Source organism: Athene noctua, chromosome 1, assembly GCF_965140245.1.
Source record: "Athene noctua chromosome 1, bAthNoc1.hap1.1, whole genome shotgun sequence".
Classification (NCBI taxonomy): domain Eukaryota; kingdom Metazoa; phylum Chordata; class Aves; order Strigiformes; family Strigidae; genus Athene; species Athene noctua.
The window spans coordinates 80,335,304-80,359,843 of record NC_134037.1 but is presented as its reverse complement, the minus strand read 5'-3'; the positions used below and the strand labels follow the sequence as shown (position 1 = coordinate 80,359,843).

The 24,540-nt window shown below is 40.0% G+C and overlaps 1 protein-coding gene across 1 annotated transcript in view; it reads right to left on the bottom strand.

Annotated features, from left to right (window-relative positions):
• The window catches only part of LOC141957581 (uncharacterized), a 38,584-nt gene extending 20,400 nt beyond the window's left edge, over nucleotides 1-18,184 (bottom strand). The window contains exons 1-8 of the mRNA XM_074899330.1: nucleotides 17,732-18,184; nucleotides 15,350-15,446; nucleotides 11,224-11,469; nucleotides 9,903-9,998; nucleotides 8,732-8,870; nucleotides 6,896-7,004; nucleotides 4,691-6,086; nucleotides 3,408-3,531 (exon numbers count right to left, since the gene is read on the bottom strand). Coding sequence (XP_074755431.1) covers nucleotides 3,408-3,531; nucleotides 4,691-6,086; nucleotides 6,896-7,004; nucleotides 8,732-8,870; nucleotides 9,903-9,998; nucleotides 11,224-11,469; nucleotides 15,350-15,446; nucleotides 17,732-18,184 — 2,660 coding nt within the window. The remainder of the gene's footprint in view (nucleotides 1-3,407; nucleotides 3,532-4,690; nucleotides 6,087-6,895; nucleotides 7,005-8,731; nucleotides 8,871-9,902; nucleotides 9,999-11,223; nucleotides 11,470-15,349; nucleotides 15,447-17,731) is intronic.
• Between the last annotated feature and the right edge of the window lie 6,356 nt (nucleotides 18,185-24,540).

Genomic DNA, 24,540 nt, shown 5'->3' with positions numbered 1-24,540 from the left:
CCTGAATGAAAGGGGATAAAGTACTTTACTTTCCATAGGTAAATATGTTAGATGTGGGACCTCAGCACCCAGAAGAGATTTTGCCTTTGAACTCAGTGTCTCAAGCCATGAGTTGTCTGGAAGTGCACTTAAAAACTCAGCAAGAGTGGAAGAGTATAAATCTTTACATATATCCTCAGACAGAGTATATTTGCATGACTATGATCTAGCTGCTTAGTTCATTTTTAAGATGATATTAAATTATTTATTAGTTTCCTGCTTCAGATCACTTCATGGCCTACAGCCACCATCTGGCCACCACTATTACTTGAAAAGCAACACAAGTTACAGGAGGCAACCATGACCTCATGTTTTCTGTCAGCACTTCAGCAGCAAAATCTGAAAGTTCTCAGAGATACTAAGAAATAAACAAACTCCTGTTGTAAATGTTACTCCATATCCTGCTGCTCTTTACAATCCATTACCTAATTTTTGGTTTTTCGTTGTTTTCTACCCTAAATAAGCCTGTCTAATATTCTTGTTAAAGGCATGCTAAAAAAAAGTCTCAGCAATAATCAATAGAAGTATTAACTCTCCTCACATTAATACAGTTAAATTAGCAGATATAGCCCCTGCGTGATTATGTCCAGCCTACCACTGCTCCATATCTGGATTAGTTGCCCTGAAATACAATGTACTAGAACAAAAGCAAGATGCAAGAGCTATATATAACATCTTCCACTGAGGACTGAGCAGTACTGTCTTAAGTTTCTTGCACCCTGTAAAATAAAATCCAGATAGCAATTCCTTCCAGCATCTCAGCTGATATCAACATCTTCAGAATTGCACAAAAGTTACACATTTGTACAAATAAACTAATCAGAGCTGAAGCATGAACCCAAGTGTGCAATTGTCCAGAGCGCCACATCTCTAGCATGACCTCTGGTCTTGGCATGGGCCATCCAGCACTGCACTAGGCCATGCTGGGCAAGGTTTGGAGGTTACTGCAGCCCAGGGATCAGGTCCAGCAGACAGCTTGGTTGTGGCCACTCTGGTCTGCAGGGTAAGGCAGGTTAGTCACATGGAGGTATTCTGCTGTGCCACTTTGCCTCAAGGCTAGAAAACAGACCCTGGCCTGAGGAAATGTAAGAACCAAGGGCACACAGAATACTTCTTTAGGGCTGACAATCATTCATACCCCAGCTATAAATTACAAATAGGAGCTAGATGCACAACACAGATATAAAAGACATAAAAAAAGGCTAACCACTTAGTGCTAACTCAAATTCTTGAATGCATCTCAGGCACAGCTCTGCATGAGGCACATTGCAGCAGTCTGGCTGTGAGGCAAAAACATAGCTGAAGCAAAAGATTTTTTTCCAATAAAAAGTCTTTTAGTGAAATGCATGTGGGAAAAAAAAAAAAAAACAACAAACAACAACATGTTGGCTACTGCTGTTAGTCCAGAGAGAGTGCAGATTCAATACTACAAGGAAATTATGTATTAAAAATGGCAAAAAAGCTGTCCTTGTGAATAAACAAGGAAATAACCATCACTGAATCCTCTCACTGATGCCAAGAGCTGGCAACAGCTACCTCAGTGCTGCAAGGGTGCTACTGCCTTGAGCACTGTCCAGGTTCTGTTAGGCACCAGATATACACAAGACACTATTTCCCAACTGTTTTTACCCTCTTGCCTATATTATTTGTGCCTGCAAAGGTCTGAAAACAAAGTGCTTGGAAACGAAAGAATGGATAGACTGAGCAGGTCCAGGCATGTTTGTGCTGCTCTCAAAAGGATTTTCTTTGCTTCCAGCGAGCACAAGTTGTCAACATGGCACAAGTGAAGTATTACTGATGTGGTGGCCATCTTGTGTTCCTGATATAGGTTTAAAAATGCACAGGGCCAACACAGTCAAGGAGAATCAGCTGTCGTTTACAGTTAGTTTTAGCTCAGAAGTTAGAGACAGTAAGTGAAAAGATGTGCACATTATACTAGGCAGGTATTTCTGGATAAACATTTGTATGGAAATGTTAGGGGCTACTATGGCTAATGACATAAATCCATGGAAAGCTTTTTTTAAAACCTGCACTATTACAAAAAAATCAAAGCCATGTCCACTGTGAGGCAGCACTGTCAGCAGGCAGAGAATGCAATGCTGGCAGAGTGCAGCACTGCAGTAATTCTGCACAAGTACATCACACCACAGCCAAAATTTACACCAATAAAAGTAAAAGCAGCACCTAATTTCATTAGTAGTTTTACGAACTGCCTAATCCCACAAATATTCACATCTGGAACACCTATCACAGTCAGCCAGAGATCATCTTCTGATATGTTTTCAAGATCACAAACAAGAAGGACCTTTAATGAAACCCATTATTTTTAAGACGTTGAAAGATTTTGATGAAAGACATCTATAGGAGGAAATTATACAAACTGATAAATGTAATTCAGAAATATCCTTTGGCACTAATCCCATGGTCTTTGAAATCAAGAGGAATGGACAAGAACATAAAAAATTATTTTTTACTTTGCATTGTATATTGAAAGAAAAATTCAAATCACTAAACTACACTAATTTGGCACTAGCTAAGAACTAGGCTTGAAATGCAAAGAGGGAAAGAATCTCTCCTGTGATTACAGTAGATACTGCCTAGTAATTTCTAACAAATTTCCTCACGTCAAAAAAACATTTAATTTGATTGTGAGCATGCTCAATTTTTATTAGAGGCATTTGCATAACCTGTAATTAGTTATAGTTGTGAAGGCACTTCCATTCCAAACCCCATAGTTTCAAAACTTATTTCTTGCAGAGATTTTGTGGTGAAGAATTGTTTTTCTTCTGTGAAGATGTAAACCAAAACCAAACCAAACCAATTTTCAGCATTTAATAATTACAAATTACAAAAGCAACACTCTTGAATTTTCAGGTTCTTCACTTATATGGTACGAAATGCATCCTCAGTCTAGTCTGAAGATAGGTATTCCTGAAATAACAATTCTCTTAACATTGACATATGGTATACACTTTTGTTAACTTTGAAATACAGCTACACCGATGTGAATGTGATATGAGAATTTTATCCTTCACTCTATCAGGGCCCCGATCCCATAAAAAAAATTGTCCTGAGTTCTTACTGATTTCAGTATTATCTGAAGATGTTCAGCAACTTAGAAAAAGCATTCAGCATTACTCAGCTTTAAGATCCAAACTGCACCAGTGTTTTCAGAGTTAGTCCCCTTCAGTTAGGCACTTTACTTTTAATATAGACATCTAAATAAGTGTTTCAGTTCTGAGTCAACATAGATGCCCTCTAAAAGAAGATAGCTAATAAGTAAGAATTTAGCAGTCTGATTTTAAGGATCCTAAAGGAAATATTTGCCTCACTGCACACAAACCAATTTCTGGTGTATACAGATTTACCTGTGAAAATGCATTGCTTTCTCTTGTTCTTCTTTCACCCTAGTCAGTGAAGGGGTTCCTCGGCAGTGTACATCAGTCTCTAATCCTCTGGTAAGGGTGTTCTGGGTTTCTTCTGTAAAGAAATTCATGTTAGTACACACAACTCTGTGAATATTTATGAAACTTTTCTATGTATTTAAAGCCACAGACTGCATAAGTGCAGTAATCGTTATTGCTTAATCTATCAAAAAGAATTAATGTATCTTTGCCTAATTATGCAAGTATTCTGTTCCCAGCAGAGTTCTTAGTAGTGCAATTGAAGCCCTACAAATCATGATAAGTGAAACGGATTTGGAGATATATAGGAGTCAGTAGCTGAATTCCTTTTCAGGAATGTGAATGTCACGTGATAGTTCAACCTAATTTTGAATGTAACTTTCAAAAAGGCCTCAGGAACCCTTTTTTAACAGCAGCCTAAGTGTATTTGGCAAGTTGTGACAGAGCAATTGAGGCCCATCAGATGTTAATATTTCTGCACAGGTTATTACTGCAGGCAGGACAACTGATTTTGACTGGTCCTACACAAAGACACAGCCAGTGGTATTGAGATGAGGAGTCAAAGTGAGGGAAGTCCTTCAGTGGAAACTGAGAGAGAAGAAAAGTCAAGAACCAGTTTAATAAAAAGGAGTCAATCCTGCTCAAGCAGGATACCATTTCATTGCTAGAAGTATATCACTGGGCCAAAAGGCTTGAAAGATTGGTTGACCAAAGAACTGGGACCACATTCAGGACAAACTGAGTGAAGATGTTCTTAGGAAATCATCATTTTCCACTGATGTGGGGCTCTCTGTGTCTTAGGAAAAAAACATACAAATTTGAGAAATTATTTTGTCCACCTTTCTTGAAGTCACATTATCTTTGAGGAGTGTAAATAGAAAATGTGAACATCTCATTGTCAAGGGGTCAGTGGGAGAAACATACCTAAGCTACAGGTAACCCTAGCACTGACTCCAGGGACTCACTGAATCTCCCACACATCTTATGGGGTCAAAAGTCTGCACCTGAAATTGTAACTCAAGCAACAGACTTAGGAAAAATGGCTAGTGACAATGGAGAGCCAAGCGTAACAAGGGGCTTGCAGATATATCTCTCCCCTCTTCTCTTTTTTTGCAGTTTAGGACTGACAGATACCAACAGAGGTGGGCATATACCTGGAGAGCACAGTCAGAATGAGTCATAAATCCAGGAGAAATTTTTTTCCCCTATAGAAAATAAATGTAAATCGAAACTTGAGTAGTTCTTACCTAATGTGTCTGTAAACAGTTTTTTCCATGGTTCTTCCACTGCAGGGGTTTCTTTAATCTTGAAAGCAGGAATCTCCCCAGCCACTGTTGAGGATGGCAGATGTAGGCTTTTAACATCCCTGACCTTATCTTCATTCTTTGATTCCAGCTCTTGCTCTCTTCTTTTCAATCTTGTGAGATGAACCTTGCTCCCTTTCAGCCTGACAACCCCAGTACTGGAATCACTACTGCTTGTGCTGCAGGGGAGACCTTTCTGTCTTGAGATTGCTTGACTATCTTGCTTCCTTGGGGGTGATCTGCTGTACTTTTTAGAAGACATTTTTTCAGTTCCACTGGGCTCATCACTAGCATAATCACCATCAGAAAGATCCAGATGTCTGTCAATATGATCTACTCCCTGAGGCACATGCTGGGAGGGATACTGAGCATGGTGAGGTTTGGGGTCATCATCACTGTTGGAGGATAAGCAGCTTGACTCACAGGACAAAGATGCAACATGCCATGTTGAGGTAGCTGTACCTTTCCTTTGCCACTCCTGCTGCAAAGCTGAGGATGAGCTTCCCTTCTCCACAGCCTTAGGTGAGTTACATGTAATTTTTACTATCTTATCATTGACCATTTTAAACCTAGTATGGATGTGTCTTTTGCTTTCTGAGCTCTGGCCCCCCAGAACAAGTTCCTGTGGGCCTACCTGAACCCACTTCTGACCCTGTCTGAACACAGGGCCTGCACTCCACCCTGCCTCCTTGATGTGATCTGTTTCTAAATCCTGAAGTGGAGAATGATTTTGCAGGACTTCCAAGGGGGTTTTTGCTCTCTGTATGAGATGACCCTTCAGAGGCTGCTCCACCCTACCAAGGTCTTTTTGCGGAGTACCCTCCACAGGTCTTCCACCAGTTCTGCCTCCTTGCCCTGGAGAATTCATACGATGAGTTTCCCTTTCCTCAGCTTCTTGTAGGTTCATTTCTGTTACTTTTTCAGGACATGGTTGCAGGATTTCAGGCCACCTTCTCTGTGGTGAGTCAACAGGATTTTCCTTTACATCTTCATCTCTCCCAATCACTTCTTTTTCTTCTGCACTTTGGTCAACTACTTTTGCTTCACAGTCAGTTTGAGTCTTTATCTCCCACTTAGCTAAAGCACAGTCTGCTTTTTTTTCATGTGTACACATCTGCATGGAACTACTGACCTGCAGATTTAACTCAGAGCATTCCCCTGGCTTCATTATGCCTGCATCCACTTGGCCAGGCTGGGAGAAATGACCCCAACAGTCCAAACCAGCTCTTCGGGAATGCTTGCTGTCTTCTTTTAAAGGGTTCTGGTTTTTTTTTTTGAGTCTTGCCATACTTTCTTTTCGTTTCAGAAACGCTTTCTGAGGTGTTACTTTCACCTTGCTCTGAAAAAAACAGAAATCCTGACAATCACAGTCTGAGTATCATTCTACAGAAAGAAAAATATTTATGATAATTGAAAAAGCTGAGACACCAGAAGTCTTAAAGACACTGGCTATGGATAAATGAGTACCTAAGTAACAGCCCCAAGACGGCAAGAAAAGTACAAGAACTTTTAGAAGCAGTCACTATGTGACAGCTCCATTAATTTATTAGTAGAGTCAGATGGTTAAGATGGTGCTAAGTGCTTATATGATAGAAGATGAGAAAAGTTCTGTGTTTCTTTGTTTTTAAATGAAGTTTGAGTGTTTTTTACAATGTGACACAGAAACATACAAATGCATCAGTCTGAGATGTTACTTTGCCAGGGAGACATAGAGAAAATTCCTGAGTGATGAAATGTGCATCTTCCAAGCCAACAAACCTAACAAAATGCTGAGTCTGACACCTAGAGGTGTCAGACATGAAGTCGTCTCAAACTGCACATGAGGCAAAAAGCAGATTTATTGTGAAATAAACAGAATCAACCCTGAGGTCTAATTTAACTAATTGTGTTGAGACTCAGGAACAAACTATGACCCAGAAAGTATGTGGAAAGAGAAGAAAACAGTGGGAAACAGTGGGGAATATGACAGTGACTGAGTAATACAGGTTTTTTTAATTTTGGAAAAAATCTTCCAATATCACATGAAAGAACAGTGGAAAGATGTGCTGCCATGCAGTGAGCCAAAACAGAGCCCACACAATACCCAAGTCAATGAGAACTTGTCAAAAAAAAAAAAAAAAAAAAAAAAAAGCACCAGTGGCAGAGTACCTGCTGCTCCTTCTGCTGTTTCTCTATGAGATGATTATCTACTTTAAGTTGTTCTTCAACAAATTCTTCAGAAGTCTTCTGTCTAATATCAATGGGTAGTGTGATTGGCCTAGGCAACAAGCAAGAAGGTACTTATTTATAAGGTTCTCCAATTAGTTTTCTTTTAAAATGGATACGCTGTTGAGTTTAGAACGGAAATGTTCTCTGCATTTTTTAAAATGTGAAGCATGTTAATAAACAGGCCACTGTAGTGTGACATCTAAGTCTCACTTGAAAACACCCTGTCTAGTCTAAACATTAATTACACTTTCAGCAAGTAACATTTTTTGGCTGGTATCAATCTCTCCTTAAAAATAGAAAATAGTCAAAAGGAAAAATCTTTTAGCCATTTTCTACAGACTAGAGCTGGTTACAGTCACAAAGAACTCACTACCTCTGACAAAGTGGGTTGAATTAGCTAGTGAAGAGTGATAGAGGAGAAAAATAATGTCTATAATGTTGTGGAGGGACAAATTGAATGCTGACTCAAAATGAAGCATAATACAGCATACATGCGTGTATCTTATTTCATTGGAAGTGTGCTTAGAGCCTTAATTTAGTCACTTACTAATAATTTCTACTGAATATTAAAAAATCCTAGATTTAATAGAGGTACTGGTTATGCAGCACATTACTGTTCTTTCTACACCCCACCTCCACCTAACAGCACTGTAACACAGAAAATCTTCTTATTTGTCAGTCTGGCTGTCTGTTAGCATGCACCATGGCCTAATAGGATTAGATCTGTAGAGCAAAACTGTTGTTACTGAGGACTCAATGTTAGATGACACACATTTCAGGGAAGTTTACTTCAAACCAACTATAGCCTTGTCCCATAGCGAAAATGTCATGAAAGTTGGAGTACATTCTGTGCTTTAGTTTCATCCAGCTCATGCTAAGACCACAGTGTAAACCAAAGCACAAGTCAGGGTGACTGGGAGACAGACTTCAGAAGCTCACTGCTGATCCAAAAAGGCACATGGTCCTGCCACCTCTTCCCAGCCTTCTGCTCTGCAGGTGCCTGTCTTCCTTCTCTGCCCAGCTTCCACATGGTTAATGCACCAAAACACACTCATGACAATCACTCTCAGTCTGTACTTGCCTAGAAGTTTGCTGCTTCTCTTTTATACTTGATGGAAGGCTTGGTGTGCCAGCAAGCTGCTGCTTCTATCTGCATCAGCTGAGGAAAGGTAACAGCTTCACAAGCATTTCTCCCATCACTACTGCCAACCTACCAATTCTTGCCTAGCCATGAGCACTCCCTCAGTGTGCTGCTACAAATACTTTTGCAATGCAGTGATGAACCAGATCAGAGAACTGGTCCAAGTTAAAAGTTGCATTTTTCCTCTCTCCAGATCGTTTTAACAAGGATTACTTCACTGACATGTTCACTATATAGGCACATAAAAATTGGTCTTGTCACAGCTGAAGAGTCAGAGCAAGGACAAGAATGAATGAGCTACTCAGACTGATGCTGGCATCACAAACTGATGACCACTGCAGAAGAAATGATGGCATAATAAAAGAAGTTATCTAGCCCTGCCAGCTTTTGACTGACTTCTATCCTTTGAAGATCATAGCTGCAAAACTGGTTCATTTAAATTGGCTAAACCAGCATCCTATTATATAAAAGTAGATTAACTGCCAGTTCCTAGACCTGTCCAATCTTTGCCCACGCATACCTGCCACTCTCAAAGGAAAGAGCGTTTGTGTTGCAAATATAATGCATACAGTATATGTACAATCAAGGAAAACACGCTTTTGTAGCTTGATGGGCTGATTAAGATCATTTCTCACCTGTCTTCTATGTTTCCAGTCTTCATCTTCCCCTCTATGCCAAAGGGAGATGGAATAATCTCCTCCTTTATTTCTCTTTGTTCTTCTTTGACAGCAGAAAAAGTTTCAGGGAAACTCCTTTCTTTTAATTGACTGTTATCTAAGCAGCAGGGAAAAGGTCAATGAAAACAAAGCCTTTATAGAATGAATAAATGAAAAATAAACATAAAATAAATAATTGTTTAAATTTTCAACAACATATGCAAGATTTTGATTTTTGAAAACACTTTATAAAATACAATTGAATTAAGGAGGTGGAAGGATGCAACCCATGAAAAAAAGGCTCTGGATCCTGAAGTCTAGTTACTAGAAATAAGGAAAGGGCAAATGGTATGATTTCTGCTCCTTGCCTCTAGAGATTTGTAATGCTTGGTTGAAGTCTTCACTGCAGGACATTGCAGTGAAGACACTTTGCTAGACAATACTGAACTACTCATGTGTCTGTAATTATGTGACCTGCAGGCCAGTTCATTAAACAGTTTAACAAGCAATATTTGTACACATGAGACTTTCTAACTGGGTATTTTCTATTCTATTTCACAAAAATGCAAATTTGTACATCTTCCTATTGAAGCTTGTTGGCTATGTTCACTACAAGGCTCCCACTTCAATTAATCTTTTTTGTGTCAGCTAATGAAGACTTGCCCTTTTAGTTCATGTTAAGCCTGTCAGCTGCAGCAAAAAGCCTTTACAGGCTCATTCATACTACACACTGTTGCCAGGAACTGTATAGCTCATTTTGTCTCATTAATGCACCCAGTGTTACTGAAGACCTTTGCAACATCTTGAAAGGACTTTCTGGTCCAACAACAGGAATACAAAAGCTTTACATCCTTCTCTCACCCTTTCCCAGCTACACACCAAAAATCTCCAGTCTGATAGCAGACAAGCAGTACTGTTTCTGCAACCTTCTCACCTGCCTTGCACCAGAATATGGCTGAGGAGGCAGAGGTAACACAGTAGATTGACAGCAGCAAGGGATGCAGAACCCACGTGTCCCTCCTCAGTCTTGTGTGGGGCTATGCTGTCTCCAGAATGGTCTAATAGGGGTGGTGCCCCAGCACAGTTATTTTCAACTAGTGCTTCCCAGAGCAAGGCAAAAACAATGTATCCAAGCAGCTGTGTAATTCACCTTTGTTTTCTTTTCTGTTCTCTTCTTGAACATCTTGTCTGGAAATATTTTTTGCGGGGCTCTCAGTACACTGAATCAATGGCTCGGTGCTTATCCCTTTAAATAAGAATGAGAAGTGTTATACAAGCTGTTGGTACACTCATGTTTATGTTTCAGTATTAAAAACCCACACTCATCACAACAGTCAGGAAGGTCTCAGTTCAGTCCAGTCCTCAAGCACACATTCAGCTGAAGCATATTTCAAAGGCAACTGCACTGACCAGCTTCCAGCCAGGAGTTAACCTGATGTACTAAGGCCTCTGCACATTCAAGCCTTAGTTTTACATACATGAAGCAAGTCTACGTCAGCACTGCTGTCAAAAAAAGCAGCCATACCTCCTCCTGTCCTCTGTTCTTCATGTGTTCTTGCTCTCAGGTTCCTGATGTCCTATCCACCCCCCTTCCCACATTTGTGCTGAGAGATTTCTGAAACTCTCTGATAAACTTCACTGGGCAACTGACCCTGGTTCAGGTTATTCCAGCAAGAAAATAATAGTGCCAGGCACAAGAAGGAGACAAGTCTCCTTCAGTGAGAATACTGGTCCTGAGCTAGATTGAAGAATATGAAATTAAAGTTTTAATTGTACTCTGGGACTGTCTCACAGCATCACAGTCAAGTCTTGCTATAAAAGTTCAAAGGAATCCAGGATGCAGATCTGATTTACATCCTCTTCCCCTTTAAGCAGTTTCATTTCCACTTCTTTTGTTCTTGTTCCACCCGTTTTGAAATCGGCGTTTGATTTCTTGCAAATCACTCTTTCTTCTTTCTCACCCTTTGGTATCTTCCCACAGAAGACAGGCTGGCAAAGTGTAGCAAAGAGAAGACGCCAACTCACAGTTTACATAGTTTTTCCTCCAAATGTTCTCCATGTCAATGTGAGAAATGCCAAGATTGCTGATGAAGACCAGGCCTTCCTAGTTAAAGAAACACACCCTCTTGCCTTTGGAAGCTATATCCACTTCCTACCTTTTATACTTCTCCCCCTAAATATAACATCCTCCCTACTTCATATAACAGCTTTTTCAATTTAATGACTTTCTTCTCCATTTATATCTACAAGGCCCAATTTCTCTGTCAATATGAGATGCAGGATGACCATGATTCAAAGAATTTTAAAAATAAAGTTTAAAATTCCTTAAAAGCTTTTAGAACAAGCCACCATATAAACAAATCACCTTCCCCTGACCTGCAGTAAAATCAGCAACAATCACTAGCAAGGGCAAAAATTCACAGGACTTGCACAATAGCCTTAGCTTCAGATTTCCAGCGCTTTTTACCCACCTGAATCTGAAAACTGCACATGCTCTCCTGAGATTTCTGAACTGCTCTCATTTGGCATGCACAGCGGGGATCTGCTTTGCCAAGCAGAGTGCATTGTTAAGGGAGAGCTTTGTAAGTACTCCGGGGTCTCAACTTGGGAAGGCTTTTCTGATGGGAACTGAGAAGGAATGAAAGTAGCTGGAAAGCACGGAAAGGGTGGCATCGTGGCTGCTAGGTGGGAAGGTATTCCAGGAGAAGCAGAAAGGCCTAAAAATAATTACCAGAGAGGAAAATTAGAGAAGCTTAAGACAAATAGTTTGCACCAAAGTATAAAACTCTAGATAAACTGGTATTGCACAAAAACCAATGTTGCTTTCATGTTCCCTGATAGTTTGCATGTTCAGAGTGAAATAATCAAATTCTGCTTTTGTTATTTTATTTAAATTGTAAAACGTGCTTGCTGCAATCATCAGTCCTAAACAAAATTATCATATGCTATGGGGATGCTGAATTAAAGAGAATTTACAAAGCACTCCTGAGCATGTAAAACACACATTTCCTCTAGGACTCCTTAAGTCCCTTAGCAGGTAAAAGTTAAGTATTGGAAAGTATCTCTGAGGCTCTCCTTGATGCAAAAGAGGAGAAGGTTTTCCTTTTAGGTCTAGATGGCTGGTTACACATTTTATTAGAAGACTTCCAAGTGGAAAAGGTTTAAGCAGTTCTGCATAGGGACCAGAGGCCAGGCTCACTACTTCCAGGAAAGAAACCCCTTTATAAGGTTACAAAATTAGGCTTTCTTCTTATTTTTGTTCTCCACACCATGATTCCTTTCTGTCCTGTGACCTGACTTCAACAAGAAGAATAGAGACCGCCTGCGACTGAAATTGCCTCACCCCACAGTTAAGGCATTTTTTGGAAGAAGGCTGATCTGTGGATTCAAATCTGGTCTGGCACAGACTCAGATAAAAGCCCACCTCACTGCTTCTGGGCAGGTGCTCTAATCACACAGCTGGCAGATGGGCAGAGCCACTTCTGTCTGTTACCATGAGAGACATTGCAAGGACAACCTGTAGTTCAATGAGGTTTTGATTTTATTGTTGGTCACTGTATTATTTCTTTAAATGCATGGCAATATTAAAGCAACTACCTTTACCATAGTAAGGTAATTATAGCCCTAGTAGTTCTTCATATTTTACTTCTTTAAAGCATGACAGGAACAGATTATGCAATGTCTTTTGCTACCCTCAACCTCCACTGCCTCCACTCACAAATGAGAACTTTCAGTGCAGATTTTGATCACCTTTTCATTCAAGTAACCATTTTGTCTGTGGCTTTATATGTTAGTTAACTATATCTGGATATGTAAATACAGCCCAACAGCATCCTATAAATATATTTCTCACTGTATGAGCTTGGTTTTCAGCTCATGATACTAACTGTGCTCGCTTTCTTCAGAAATTTATCAAGTGATTTACAGCACTGGGGAAGGGGGAAGATGAAGCGTAGCAGGACCCAAGGCACTTTCCTTTTTGCATGCTGTTCAATCCTTCCTGAGAACCCAAAGAAAGTGGGGCAGCCTAACTGTTCTGCTCCGGTGGAAGTAACAATAAGCATCTTGCTAATTGTGGCATTTGGGCTGGGATTAAAGAGCAACGTAATTGCTCTGTGTATGATCTGCTTTGATTAGGAAACTTGGAAGCCCCAGTCTGTGTATTTGTTCAACCTGGCCATTGCAGACAGCTTGCTGAGCATTTGCCTGCCATTTCAACCAGGCTTCTCTGAGGCAACAAGCACAGGATCATGAAGATTTAGTTTACTCAGCCATAGCCCTCATTCCGTCTCTTTCTCAAGCTGTGTCCCTAGTATACAGCAGTGACTCTTGACAGCTATTTCACAGTGGCATAGCTCCATCAGGAAAATCAGTACAATGACAGTCAGGCCTGTTGGTGTCACTGCTGGTGTGGCTTGGCTTCTGGCTGTGGGGTCAATGGTTGAGACTCTGCTTACCCCCCAGCTTAAAAAACTGATTGTCACACAGCATCACGTTTGAAAACAAGACCTTCAATCAGATGTGACACCGTGTTCTTTGTCAAGTTTCTTGTTCCCTTCAGTCTCATATTGCTTTGCACTGCTGTCATCATCAGGAAGCTCAGAAAGGTCCCACAACACAAGCAGACAACCTAAACTGCAGAAACCCAGGTTTTTGGTGGTCACAGTGGGGTGGTGTTTGGCCCTTGTTTCCTACTTGGTGCATATACCCCCATGTAGACCTGCTGATTATGTACATACTCTGCACCTCTGACAGCCATATGGCTTTTCAAGGTGCTGTTACCATGTTCAATGTCAGTATCTGCTGCACGCCAACAGCGCAATGGATCCAGTTGTCTGGTGTTTGTCCAGCCCAACTTTTTGTCTTTCTAACAGAAAGTTCTCTGACCCTATGCAGCTGAGGGAATGAAGCAAAGCCCCAGAGCTCAGATATTCTTAAAAGATGCTGGCACTTGAAACCAGCAGAGACGATTTGGTATATTTATACAGATCTAATTATGCATGCATATACACAGGTTTAAAAGACTGGTGTTTTTTAAAGTTTTCTTCCATTTTTGTTACAATGGGAATAGAGGGAAGTTAAAAGTCTGCAAACATTTCCCTGGCCAATGTTGTTTTATTCCACTTTTCTAAACCCTTTTATTTTGTTGGCTAATAACTGCTGTTATATATATTAGTGAGGTAGATGAAATTTGCTGAAATTTCAATTTCTTTTATGGCAACAGTAACGTAAGGTCATGGTTCCCTAAAGCCAGCTAACAAGTGCCAACTCCAGGGTTTCTGTGCTGGGGGTGGGGGCAAGGCAAGAGACCATAAATTCTTGGTGGTTTTATTATTATCATTAACTCTGCATGAAGTAATGCCTATTGTTTTGAGTGGCCTTTGAAAGCAGATGTTCCTCGTATGGCAACTGAAATAGAATTTTGATTATAAATTATTCTGTCCAAACTGGTCAAACTAGGTGTGCTATGAAATATTTTTATACATGCGTGGAGGGACAGCAAAAAACATGGCTGTCTTTAACTGAGAGGATTTCCTCACATTATGTATGATTGGAATGAAGGAAGCAAATTTTGAAAAAAAATGTAGCTTTTCAGCTCTAAAAAGCTATTTGTAAGACCCATCAGGCTATATGGAACTCTAACATGCAAGGTGCCATCACTTCTTCTGCGTATCCTCTGAGATCTTAGCAGAATGAGATTCTTGAAGCTCCTCAACTGGGCAAAGAAGCTTGAAAATAGACTGAGAAACCTGATGCTAGATCAATGCACAGATGCAGGCAGGGGATGTCTTAGGCTGTTTAGGTTCCTACCACGTGGATTAGGTAACGCCAGCAGGTTATCTGAGGAGCAGCAGCAATACAAGGATCACCTAGCCTTCCTACGCCCTTATGGATGTTCCCTGCTTAATGTCAAGCACAAGCAACCCTGCTAAAGCCAGGCCAATGCTGTCACATGTCTATGTGATTTTCCTAAATTCTTCTTTCACCATGGGTCACAAGCTGAGAAGAATGTGCTACTACTGTGGACAGGGTGGGAAGGGTGGGGGGATCCTCTTTTTCTACCTGCTGAGCAAATGGCATTTTCTGGTAATGCCACTGGTAAAATGAAGCTGTTCAAGGAGTTGTATCATGCTGTGAGGAATAGGCTGTACTATTAAAGAAAAAAGTCTATTAACAGAAGCAGAGTGTGTTGACTTTCTTCCTCTTCTTTGTTCTATGTGAAACCTGTAACTTTCATATATAGGTACAGAAAAAAAGGATATTTCAGCTTTTCTGTAATGTTCACCACCATGCTATAATTTTCTGTAGTACCATTCAAATCTATACTTCAATAGAAGTCTGTACAGGAGGTCTGTTATTAAACATAAGGATTCCTCCTCATGGTTCTCCTGGAATTTTAATGTAAAAAAGTGGAAACAAGCATTTTCTGGGGGTTATAGCTTGTGTGTAATGTTTGTAAAGAAATGAATGTTTTATCTCAACTGCCAGAGGAGAAGCCCACAGCTGCTGAAAACAACTAACTGCCACATTTCACTGCTGGAGTGCAAGCATCAGCAGGTGAGAGTGCCATGGCATCAAGAGGAATTCCCCAAGTACCTGGGTTGTAAAGTGAGATGATTTTCTGCTGTTCAGCCACTAGCCTTTGCAGCTGCTCCATCTGCTGCCTCATCACCTGGTCCTGCTGCCCCGGAGTCTGAAAATATAATTAAGATATATTATCAAACTATGTTTCTGGATGTTTTTTAATCAGAAAGAATCATCATATCTGGACTTTGGCAGTAGATATTTCTTAAAGTGTGTATTATTTTTAATAAAGAATGTTGGCATTTGTATTTAAAACTCTTGCCTTTTATAGCTCAAAGGATACACTGACACTGTGCAGGCAGTATGTGCCTTACCAGGTTTTGCTACTCAGCCTCACATCTGCCAGCATTTACTTCTGGTTTGTGTGCTGGGATTTCCTTCCCACAGAAGCTAAAGCACAAAAAGGAAAGAAGTATTTGTCCGTGTTTCACACCAAGAAGGTGTTAGAACAGTAGCAGAGCAGATAATACCCTCAGGTCAGGCTTCACTGTAAAACTTAAAAATGTGCCAGGGTCCAACATTTCATTTTTTGTTGAACTATCTGATAAACGGAAATTACCAATATCGTCTTTGAAAAGCAGCTTTCAAAAGTCAATATCCACAGAGCACAGATGCAATTAGGAGGAAATATGAGCACAGTCTGAAATTAGGGATTATAGAGGAACAAGTCCAGTCTTTGTCTCCATGGAAATTTTCACTAACATGGAGAAAGGACTGACTCCATCTCTGACTTAATTGCTACAGGTAGTTCTTCAGTCTCTCTGCAGCCCAGACACTCCTGCCTCTCTGCAGGTACACACCTATCCAACTTGTCTTGGCCTTCTGAGTTTCTCAGTTTATCTTTATTTGACTCCTTCTCCCACTCATCTGTTTCTTCTGTCCTGTCCTCTGAGAAGAACTACCAGAGATCAGCAGTGCAAGAGACAGGTTTGGTTTTGGTTTTTAAACTCATTTCTTGTGAAGTACCAGATCTGTTACAGAACTAAAACTTACAGTGTAAAGACACCCTCATGTTGTTGCTGTGCTTGGAGCCGTCTGCCTGGAAGCATCATTTTTACCCTACTTCCCCTCTGTCAGGTATCACTTGAGAACACCATGTAATAAAGCAAACCCCAAGTTCACCTTTTCTTTACCAGAATTTTGAGAGCATTTTAATTCACATAGTAAAATGTCAGAAGCCACCAAAGAACAAAGAATACCCAAGACCCAGTATCGGATTTTATGAGCAGCTGTTGACAGTTTAGGATGTCAGGATACATTCTGGTCATTAAACTTAATGATCTGGTTTATGTCATCCAAGAAAAGAAGTAGCAGACTCCTGGGACTCACAAGAAGTTGTCAACTTCAGCCTTACCTCCAATTAATACTTGGCCGGCAACCAAGGAATAAGAGGTTTCCTGTCCCTATACGTAAGGTACTAAAATGATCATTAGACTGTGATCCAAGGGTGGTGAGGACTCCTGACTGACTCTTAATATCTCCTTGAGAAGGCAGTGGAGAACTAGATCCCAGGACAGCCTCAACATCCCATTTGGCAGTCCTCAGCCACAGGAAATTTAGATAGTCAAGGAGTGAATGCACCGGCACAGCCCACCTGCAAATCTCCTGACATATGACTGAAGAACAACAGTTTTTCCAGCTCTTGTCTATTCAACAGCATCAAGAAAAGAAGCCCTAAGGTGAGATGGCCTCAGAGCAAGAGGCAGACAATGCAGACTTGTTAGCGCAGGAACTTCTGATTTTGACCTCATCAAAAAATGTTAAAACAATGATAAACTTTCAGTGGAGAAAGTGTTGAGAACTGCCAACAAGGACACATCCTAAATAATAAATTCAACTGTATTGGAAACATAAGAGTTTATTTAAAATATGCAACTAAGCCACTGTATTATTTACTATCTTATGAGAAGCACATAGAGCACTCAGTGGAAGAGATACTGATTATTGTTGTCCATCACTTTGTCAAAACTAAGAAGAGGAAAAAGTCAGAAATGGAAAAAAGATAAAAAAGGAGATGGAGCATGAGGAGAGGCCTGACAGAAAGACAGGTGCAAATAAGAACATGAATATGCCCCACAACCATTACACACATGAGAACATGGACCCAGAACATACAGTCATTTTTGCCAGGGGTAGGGATATAGCTATAATTAATTATTGAACAAAAGAAACAGTTAAAAAATGGAATAATGGTCTCTTGGGAAAAGCACTTTATGGCATGGATGCATAGGGTTATGATACACTTCCCAGTGCTTGCCAGTAAAGCTTCCTCCTTTATAGATAGATTATAAATAGACACAGATTTGCTGGCCCTTTCTTCCTGAAGAGGCTGGCAACTATCAGAAACATACAATATGGAGTTATAAATTCAGCGATTATTTAAAGCAAACTAACCTGTTCTGTGATTTTGTAGGTGGGAGCATAATGGTTCATCCCAGGCTCTGAGGCAGGGAGCAGAGGAGGAGTCAGCATTTCCAAGGTGTCACTTGCATCATGAATTCCAGCCTGGGTTACACTGGAAGCCAACTTCTGAGGAAAAAAATCAGAGCTGACCAAATAATATAATTGCCTTGCGTGCTGAAAAGCTTGAGTGCAGCCCAATTTATTTGTCGAGACATTACTGTTGCCCATCATACCGCTGACTTCTGAACTGTATAAAAGTGGACATTGCTTGCTAGAAGACTCACTGGTATTGTCAGCCTGACCTGGGGATAAAGAAGGCATGACCTTCTTAATTGTTGTATTGGAAGATGGTATCATGTTTGCCAGATCCCTGGTCGTCTGCTGTGACATGTGGTTTTCCTCCTGAAAAGCATCTGCTTCCACACCCTGCTTTCCAATATCCATGTTAGGGTTGTGCAGTAAAAAACACCATCAACAAAATGTGTCATACTGACATGGTAAATCCTGTGGTTTGTCTTCTTTCTTTGTTTTTTTGTTTTTCATGCAATAGATTATATTTTTATCCCAGGCTGAATGTAGAGTAACTTCTGACTTCAGAAACTGCAAAACATACATATATCTATTTATATATATATAAAAGTATATATAAATATACACATATATATGTAAAATACTGTTAGGATACATGCAATACAAAAAGCCTATAAAATCACAGTACTTCTACCAGCTAAAATGGCTTAGATGTGCTGCCTGCTTTCTCACTATTAAATCCTAAAGTCTCAAACAGGCACAGATATAAGATTCCATTAGAATAAAAGCCAAAACCCATTCACCATTAGAAGCATTTGTCAGTGACCTGACCTTGTCTTTCAACTAAATCTTCAGCCTTGAAATTCAGAGAAAGTGCTTAATGTCCAAAGATGCCTGCAGAAAGCAGGGAATAGAGATAACAGGAGGAAACAGGAGAAAACAAATGGTATGTGAAAAAAACAAACAAACAAAAACATCACTAGAAAACTGCCTGATGTTTAAGTAGCTCAGAAGAATGATTATTTCAAAAAGATACAATAACAGTGCTACAGCTTGCATCCATTCTCCCTGAGACCAGCATGGCTGAGACAGCTGCACAACACAAACCTTCTGCTTCCCATCTTTAGGCATTTGACTCCAGTCCTTCTGAGGCAGGGGCCAGACATTTGCTACTTACCTTAAAAAATTGGGGTTGGGGGTATATTTCAGCAGCTGAAGCTAGTGAGCTCTCCCATCTTGCCTGCTATGGGAGGATTCAAAGGTAGTTTATTTGTACCTCTTTGAGAAAAATGGAGTCTCCAAGACCTTCATTCACTCACAAGAAAATTATTTAATGCCTGCTTCCTACTGTAATATAAGTGGTTTGCGTAAGATGTATACACACCCTACCAGGTTCAATACCTGCTTTGACAGATCCATCATGTGTAGCTAGGAAACATGTTGTTTGCAGGCTTAAACTCCCTTTAGAGTAATCTACAGTTACACTGGAAACATTTTAGAAGTCCAGGTTGTCTGGCTAGATGCTTGTATGCTAAAATAAGAACCCTACATAATGGGTCTTCAATAGGAGTAAAAAAAAAAAAAAATGCAGCAGGTGTAGAGAAGACAGAGAACTGGACAGAAACAGAGCAGAAAGGATGGGTTAAGAAATCACTTTTAAAGAAAAGAGTAGAGCCCATAACCCTATATTGTAATTCCTTCCAAAACCTAAGAGGTAACACCAAATTCCTGAGTCTCCCTGTTTCTCTGCTGTCAACAGCAGTATTAGTTGTATTGTGGTATTGAACAGGTTATGTTATTTTGCTTCCCCTACAGATCTCCACTTCAGGTCAAACTCGAGTGGAGCTAAAAGTTCCAACCTTCCAGTCATTTTTCTGAATACAACACTATATGCCAGTTGATTGAGGGGTTTTTTGACTTATATTTAAACTGAGGATACAACACATACCCACAGAAATTGCTTAGCTATTGATAGGGTACAAAGCTCAAATGCTGAGCAGTTACCAGATGCCAGCATGAAGGTTATTCTCAGTAATAAGGAGCAATACAAAGGACTGTGGGACAGTGGCCTGTCCCACTGACCACATTTTGCACCAGGTGCATGGAGACCTCGTGTCCTGGTCATGCTTTCTCCAAAATACAAATGAAGGAAATACAGCCTGAAGACTAAGAATGGTGGGATCTGGAAACAGGCAACATTTGCCAACAGTCTCTCCAAACACATACTTCACTTTAGGGATCACACCCACAGCACAGCAGGTAAGGAATTATGAAGAACCGGATTTTCTGAGAAACCCCCCCTGACATCATCAGGAAGGAAAAGATAGTCCAGTCTTGACACTGATAATGAGGTCTCAGTGTGACTAACTTGACAGTGTCAACTTTTATCCCATTAAAAATAAAAAGTAATTCCAATAACTGTCTATCATAGCTGACTTTCTTCATCAGTTTAATATATTGTAATCTCAGAAAGGTGTATTCTTAAAGGTGTGTTCTTAATGTATGATGTTTCATAGGTAAGAAATAATTTGTTTATAAATAATTTGCTTATAAAAGTTAACACTGCCTAGGCTGGTAGTTGACTTTAGCTTGGATAAGAAACTGAACACTAAAACTTGCTCTAGCATGAACCTTTTCAATGCTTGCTTTCTCGTTGTTGTGGATTGTCCGGGAAGTAGTGAGTAAACAGAAGCTCTCCCCCACAGCCCTGATTCCTGAGGCTCTTCCTGGACTGCACACTCAATCAAAGCTACACAAAGCCTCCCCCTCTCCAGGCAACAAAGTAGTTCCTCAGTAAATATGGTCAAAGCAGTCAAAACTGAACTATAATACCTTTGCACAGAGAACCTCGGCAGCCAGCAGGAGCAAACAAGTGAAGTGCAGGCTGACGATTGTCTTGTGAAGTGTTTGTGGGGATTCTCTGTTTTAGCAGGTTTTTTTCATTTAAAAACAATTATAAAGACTAACATGTTTTATCTCATAGTCTCCTAATGAATATTAGACAAAATAAATACGTAAAGTACTTTGCACTTTCACAGAGCCTTTCACCCATGTAATTTTAAAAACCTGTTAACCGCTTGCATAAAGTCAGTAAGCCTATGCATATGCGACCTGATCTTTACCACTGCTAAATCCTCACAAATTCCCCGGAAAACAAGTAGAAGTCTAACTGAAAGCCCTGACAGTTTTAATAAAGTCCCCAAAAATAGCATTAGGAAGTTAACAATATGCTCTCAGGCCTGCAGACCTCAGCTGAAGGCTCAGAGCCAGACTCACAGCCCTGTGAGAGCTGTCGGTGACAGGAGCACCCCAGGGAAACCCTTTTTCCCGCAGCACTGTCTGAAAGACTTTTGGGAGAAGAATTTTCCTAAACCCTGGAGCAGTTCCCCAAGTGTCTCCCCCTACTAGAGATAGCAATAAGAAGTTATTATTTGTAAATTTTCCTTTTGCTTCTTAAAATCATATTGTTAAGAGTAGAGCAACAGCCATCAACTTGATGCATATAGATAAACAGAACAAGGCGACACAAATCAGTGGTGATCATTTTCTTTTAAGCAGCATGGAATATGAAATATTCAACAAGCATTGAAGTGCTGGACTTATCCTCACTGCATTGTCTCAAAATCTGATGAATTTTTTATTATTCTATATCTGCACTGCTCTGATACCTAAGAATCCCAGGCACGGATCTTGATCCTTCTCTGCTGGGAATGGTACAACCCCATAACAAAATGACACTTCATTGTAGAATCTGTTTATGCAAATAAGTATGCAGCTGCTTCATGGGTTATATTGGGCTTCTGTAAACATGAACCTACAATATCAAAAGCAACAATAATATCAAAAAGATTAAGTTTGTCCGTTAATTCACATTAACTTCTGTATGCTTCAGGAAATGTCTAAACTGATAAAATGAAAAATATCACACATCAACATAAAAATGCATTAAATTTTTTCCTTTAAAAGTACTGAATAATTTCCAAAATACTTAGCTAGCCAATTAATTTTATGGGGGAAAACAGAGCTATCGGTAATACCAGAGCAATATCTAACTCTTCATACCTTAGAATGATTCAAGAGAAAATCAAGACTGGTATCAAACTAAACAAAATCGAGTTTCGAGATACTTTCTAGTGATACTTAGGATTTAATTATACTCTTCAAGTCTTTTGTTGTAAGAGATATTCTGACAACTACATTTAGAAGGTGTATTGGGTGATCATGTTTTTTTAAGTTATTAATGGGTGTGTCATATATTTATATTTGCTTATTTTTCATTATACTTTGAGATTTATTCTTCTTATGCAATATGCAATTGTTTGATGATGTAATAGGAAGTCATACATTTATTTAAGGTGAGGAACTTAGCCATTTATTTGTGTTAAGTTGTTATTTGTTCCGTATGACCACAATGGCTGATGCATTTGAAAGCTGTTATTTGACAATGGATAAAACTCATTGCTGTGATCACTGACATCAAAAAAAGCCAAATTATTTCTAATCTATGGCCAGTTTCACACAGGTTGTCTCCATATTTGCTACTGAAGCATCATTCATGCCACTGAAGTCAAGAAGAGCCACGGTGAAGCCCTTCCTATGCGGTGGGTGGAGCGACACTGCTCCTCACCCCTGGCTGTGAGCAGCTCAGCTGAACCCTGGCCTGTCACCTCTGCTGCAGCAATATATTTCTGCAAAGTCTACATACCTTAACACTGGCATTTCTAGAATTTTCCCCTTTTTCTCCAAGTGGGTGCCAAGTCTCATCCCAGTAAGACACTGCCAGCCACCTCACTAGCAAGCTGGAGTCTCTAAAAGCACCTAAACGTAGAGCATAGACTCATTTTTCTCGTTTTATTTTTTTAAATCTCTCCTTTTTACGCAGGTGTTGGCAGCACAGGCAGCCACCTGCCCCAGACAGCCTGCGCTGCAGTGTGGAAGCATGTAACATCAATGCAACCTCCACTCTCAGCTTTTTGGTACTTGCTCCTATTTTTTTTGGCTAAGCAGTTTCAGACCAAGCTTATGACTTCCCCCAGGACCTAGCTGCAACAGCATAGCCTGAGGTCTCGCTCTTCCCCAGTCGAGTTGTTACAGTGATTTGTTTACCAGTTTTGAGTGTACTGGCAACTTAGTAACAGTCTCCACAATTCAGTGTAAAAATTTAGTTGATGTGTTACTCTCATTTAAGCACAGCTCATTTACTACCACTCCAGGGTACTTGAATCGCATTTAATTTAGTAAAGACTTCCCAGGAGAGATTTCTGTTGCCTTTCATATTGCTCATTCAAGTTTCACTATGGCAGAATTATTGTCACAGTTGAAAACTTCCTAATAAGTTTGGGTTTGGGGGTTTTTTTTCTTTCTCATTTGTACTCCATGCCTTATAGAAAAAGATCGCTGTTAAATGTAGGATGGTTTAGTTACCTGTTAAATATGATCCGCATTCTGAAAATGCAACCCAAAGGCATCTAAATAATTCTTCTCTCCCTCTTTTTTTCTTTAGATATTCCGGGATATTAAACAGATGGGAATTACAGAGCGAAAAATCTGCAAGGCTGCATGTGAAACAACAAACTAGAAAGGGCCACCAGTGCCATGTGGCCAGCAGCTCTTCCAGCCAAGACAAAGCAGCATCCCTGCTTCCCTGCTTGCTGTTCATCCTGGAGAATTTATGGCAAGAGGCGGGAATTGGAGATATATCAGATGAGGAAAGAAAGAAACACTGAAACATCTGCTTTGTTTGGCTTGCTCAGGAGTGCTCTACGCTGCTGGAGCAGAGTGAAAGTCTTTGAAGGAAGGACATCCACTTAGTAGTCAGCTCCCTTTACATGACAGATTCATAGGTTTCTTCTCCTGCCTACTCCAAGACCAACTCAAGTAGCACTACAGAAATGCAAAATAAGAAACAAGCAGCTCCACAAGAGAATGAAAAGGATGAACAAACTAAAGGAAAAAAAAGGCACAGTATCAGACACCTCTGACTGGGGAACAGATATTACTTAGAACCCATTCTCTCAAATTTTGGCACATAGGAGGTTTGGAGGAAGAGATGAGGTTGTGTTTTCTGTTTCATGCAACTAGAGCTAGAATCCTACATGTAACAAAAGAAATTAACATAGTTCAAAAGAGAACTTCTTTCCAATATGGAAATTTTATAGTTCAACATCAGTCTTTTTTTCTAAGTTTCTTTCTGTGTACTCACCTCTTCACATAAATTGCACTATGGAGTTTATTGCCGTTCCTGTTGATTTGTTCTGTCACACTGTGGGGAAAAAAAAAAAAAAAAAAAAAATACAGCTATCGGCAACAGAAGCTGAACCAAAGAGAAATCCCATTGCCTATCACATAGCTTCTCCCTGCCAATGATGTGAAAGCCAGCTGCAGTTCGGCACCTTTTACCTGCCCCAGAAAAAAGACTAGGCTGGAATTGAAGGCAAATGTGAAAGGAGGTCACAAATTACATGAAGCTAAACAAGATCAGTCAGCATGTCCAAATACAGATTTGTCTGGAAATGCAAAAGTATCCTACTGTTTTTCTTATGATCTCATGTTACACATATGCCAAATTTCTCTCACCACCCATTTCTTATCCAAGCCTCCAATACCAATCCTCTGTCCCACACTGGAGCTTTGACTGAGTTGCCACATCCTAAGCATCAATGGGACTAACATGGTGAGATGCTGGCAGGCCTCTTGTATGCAAAAGCATTCAAATTCAAGAAGAAAAGATAAAGGGAGAAAATATGATGGGAGCAAAACTCAGATCAAAA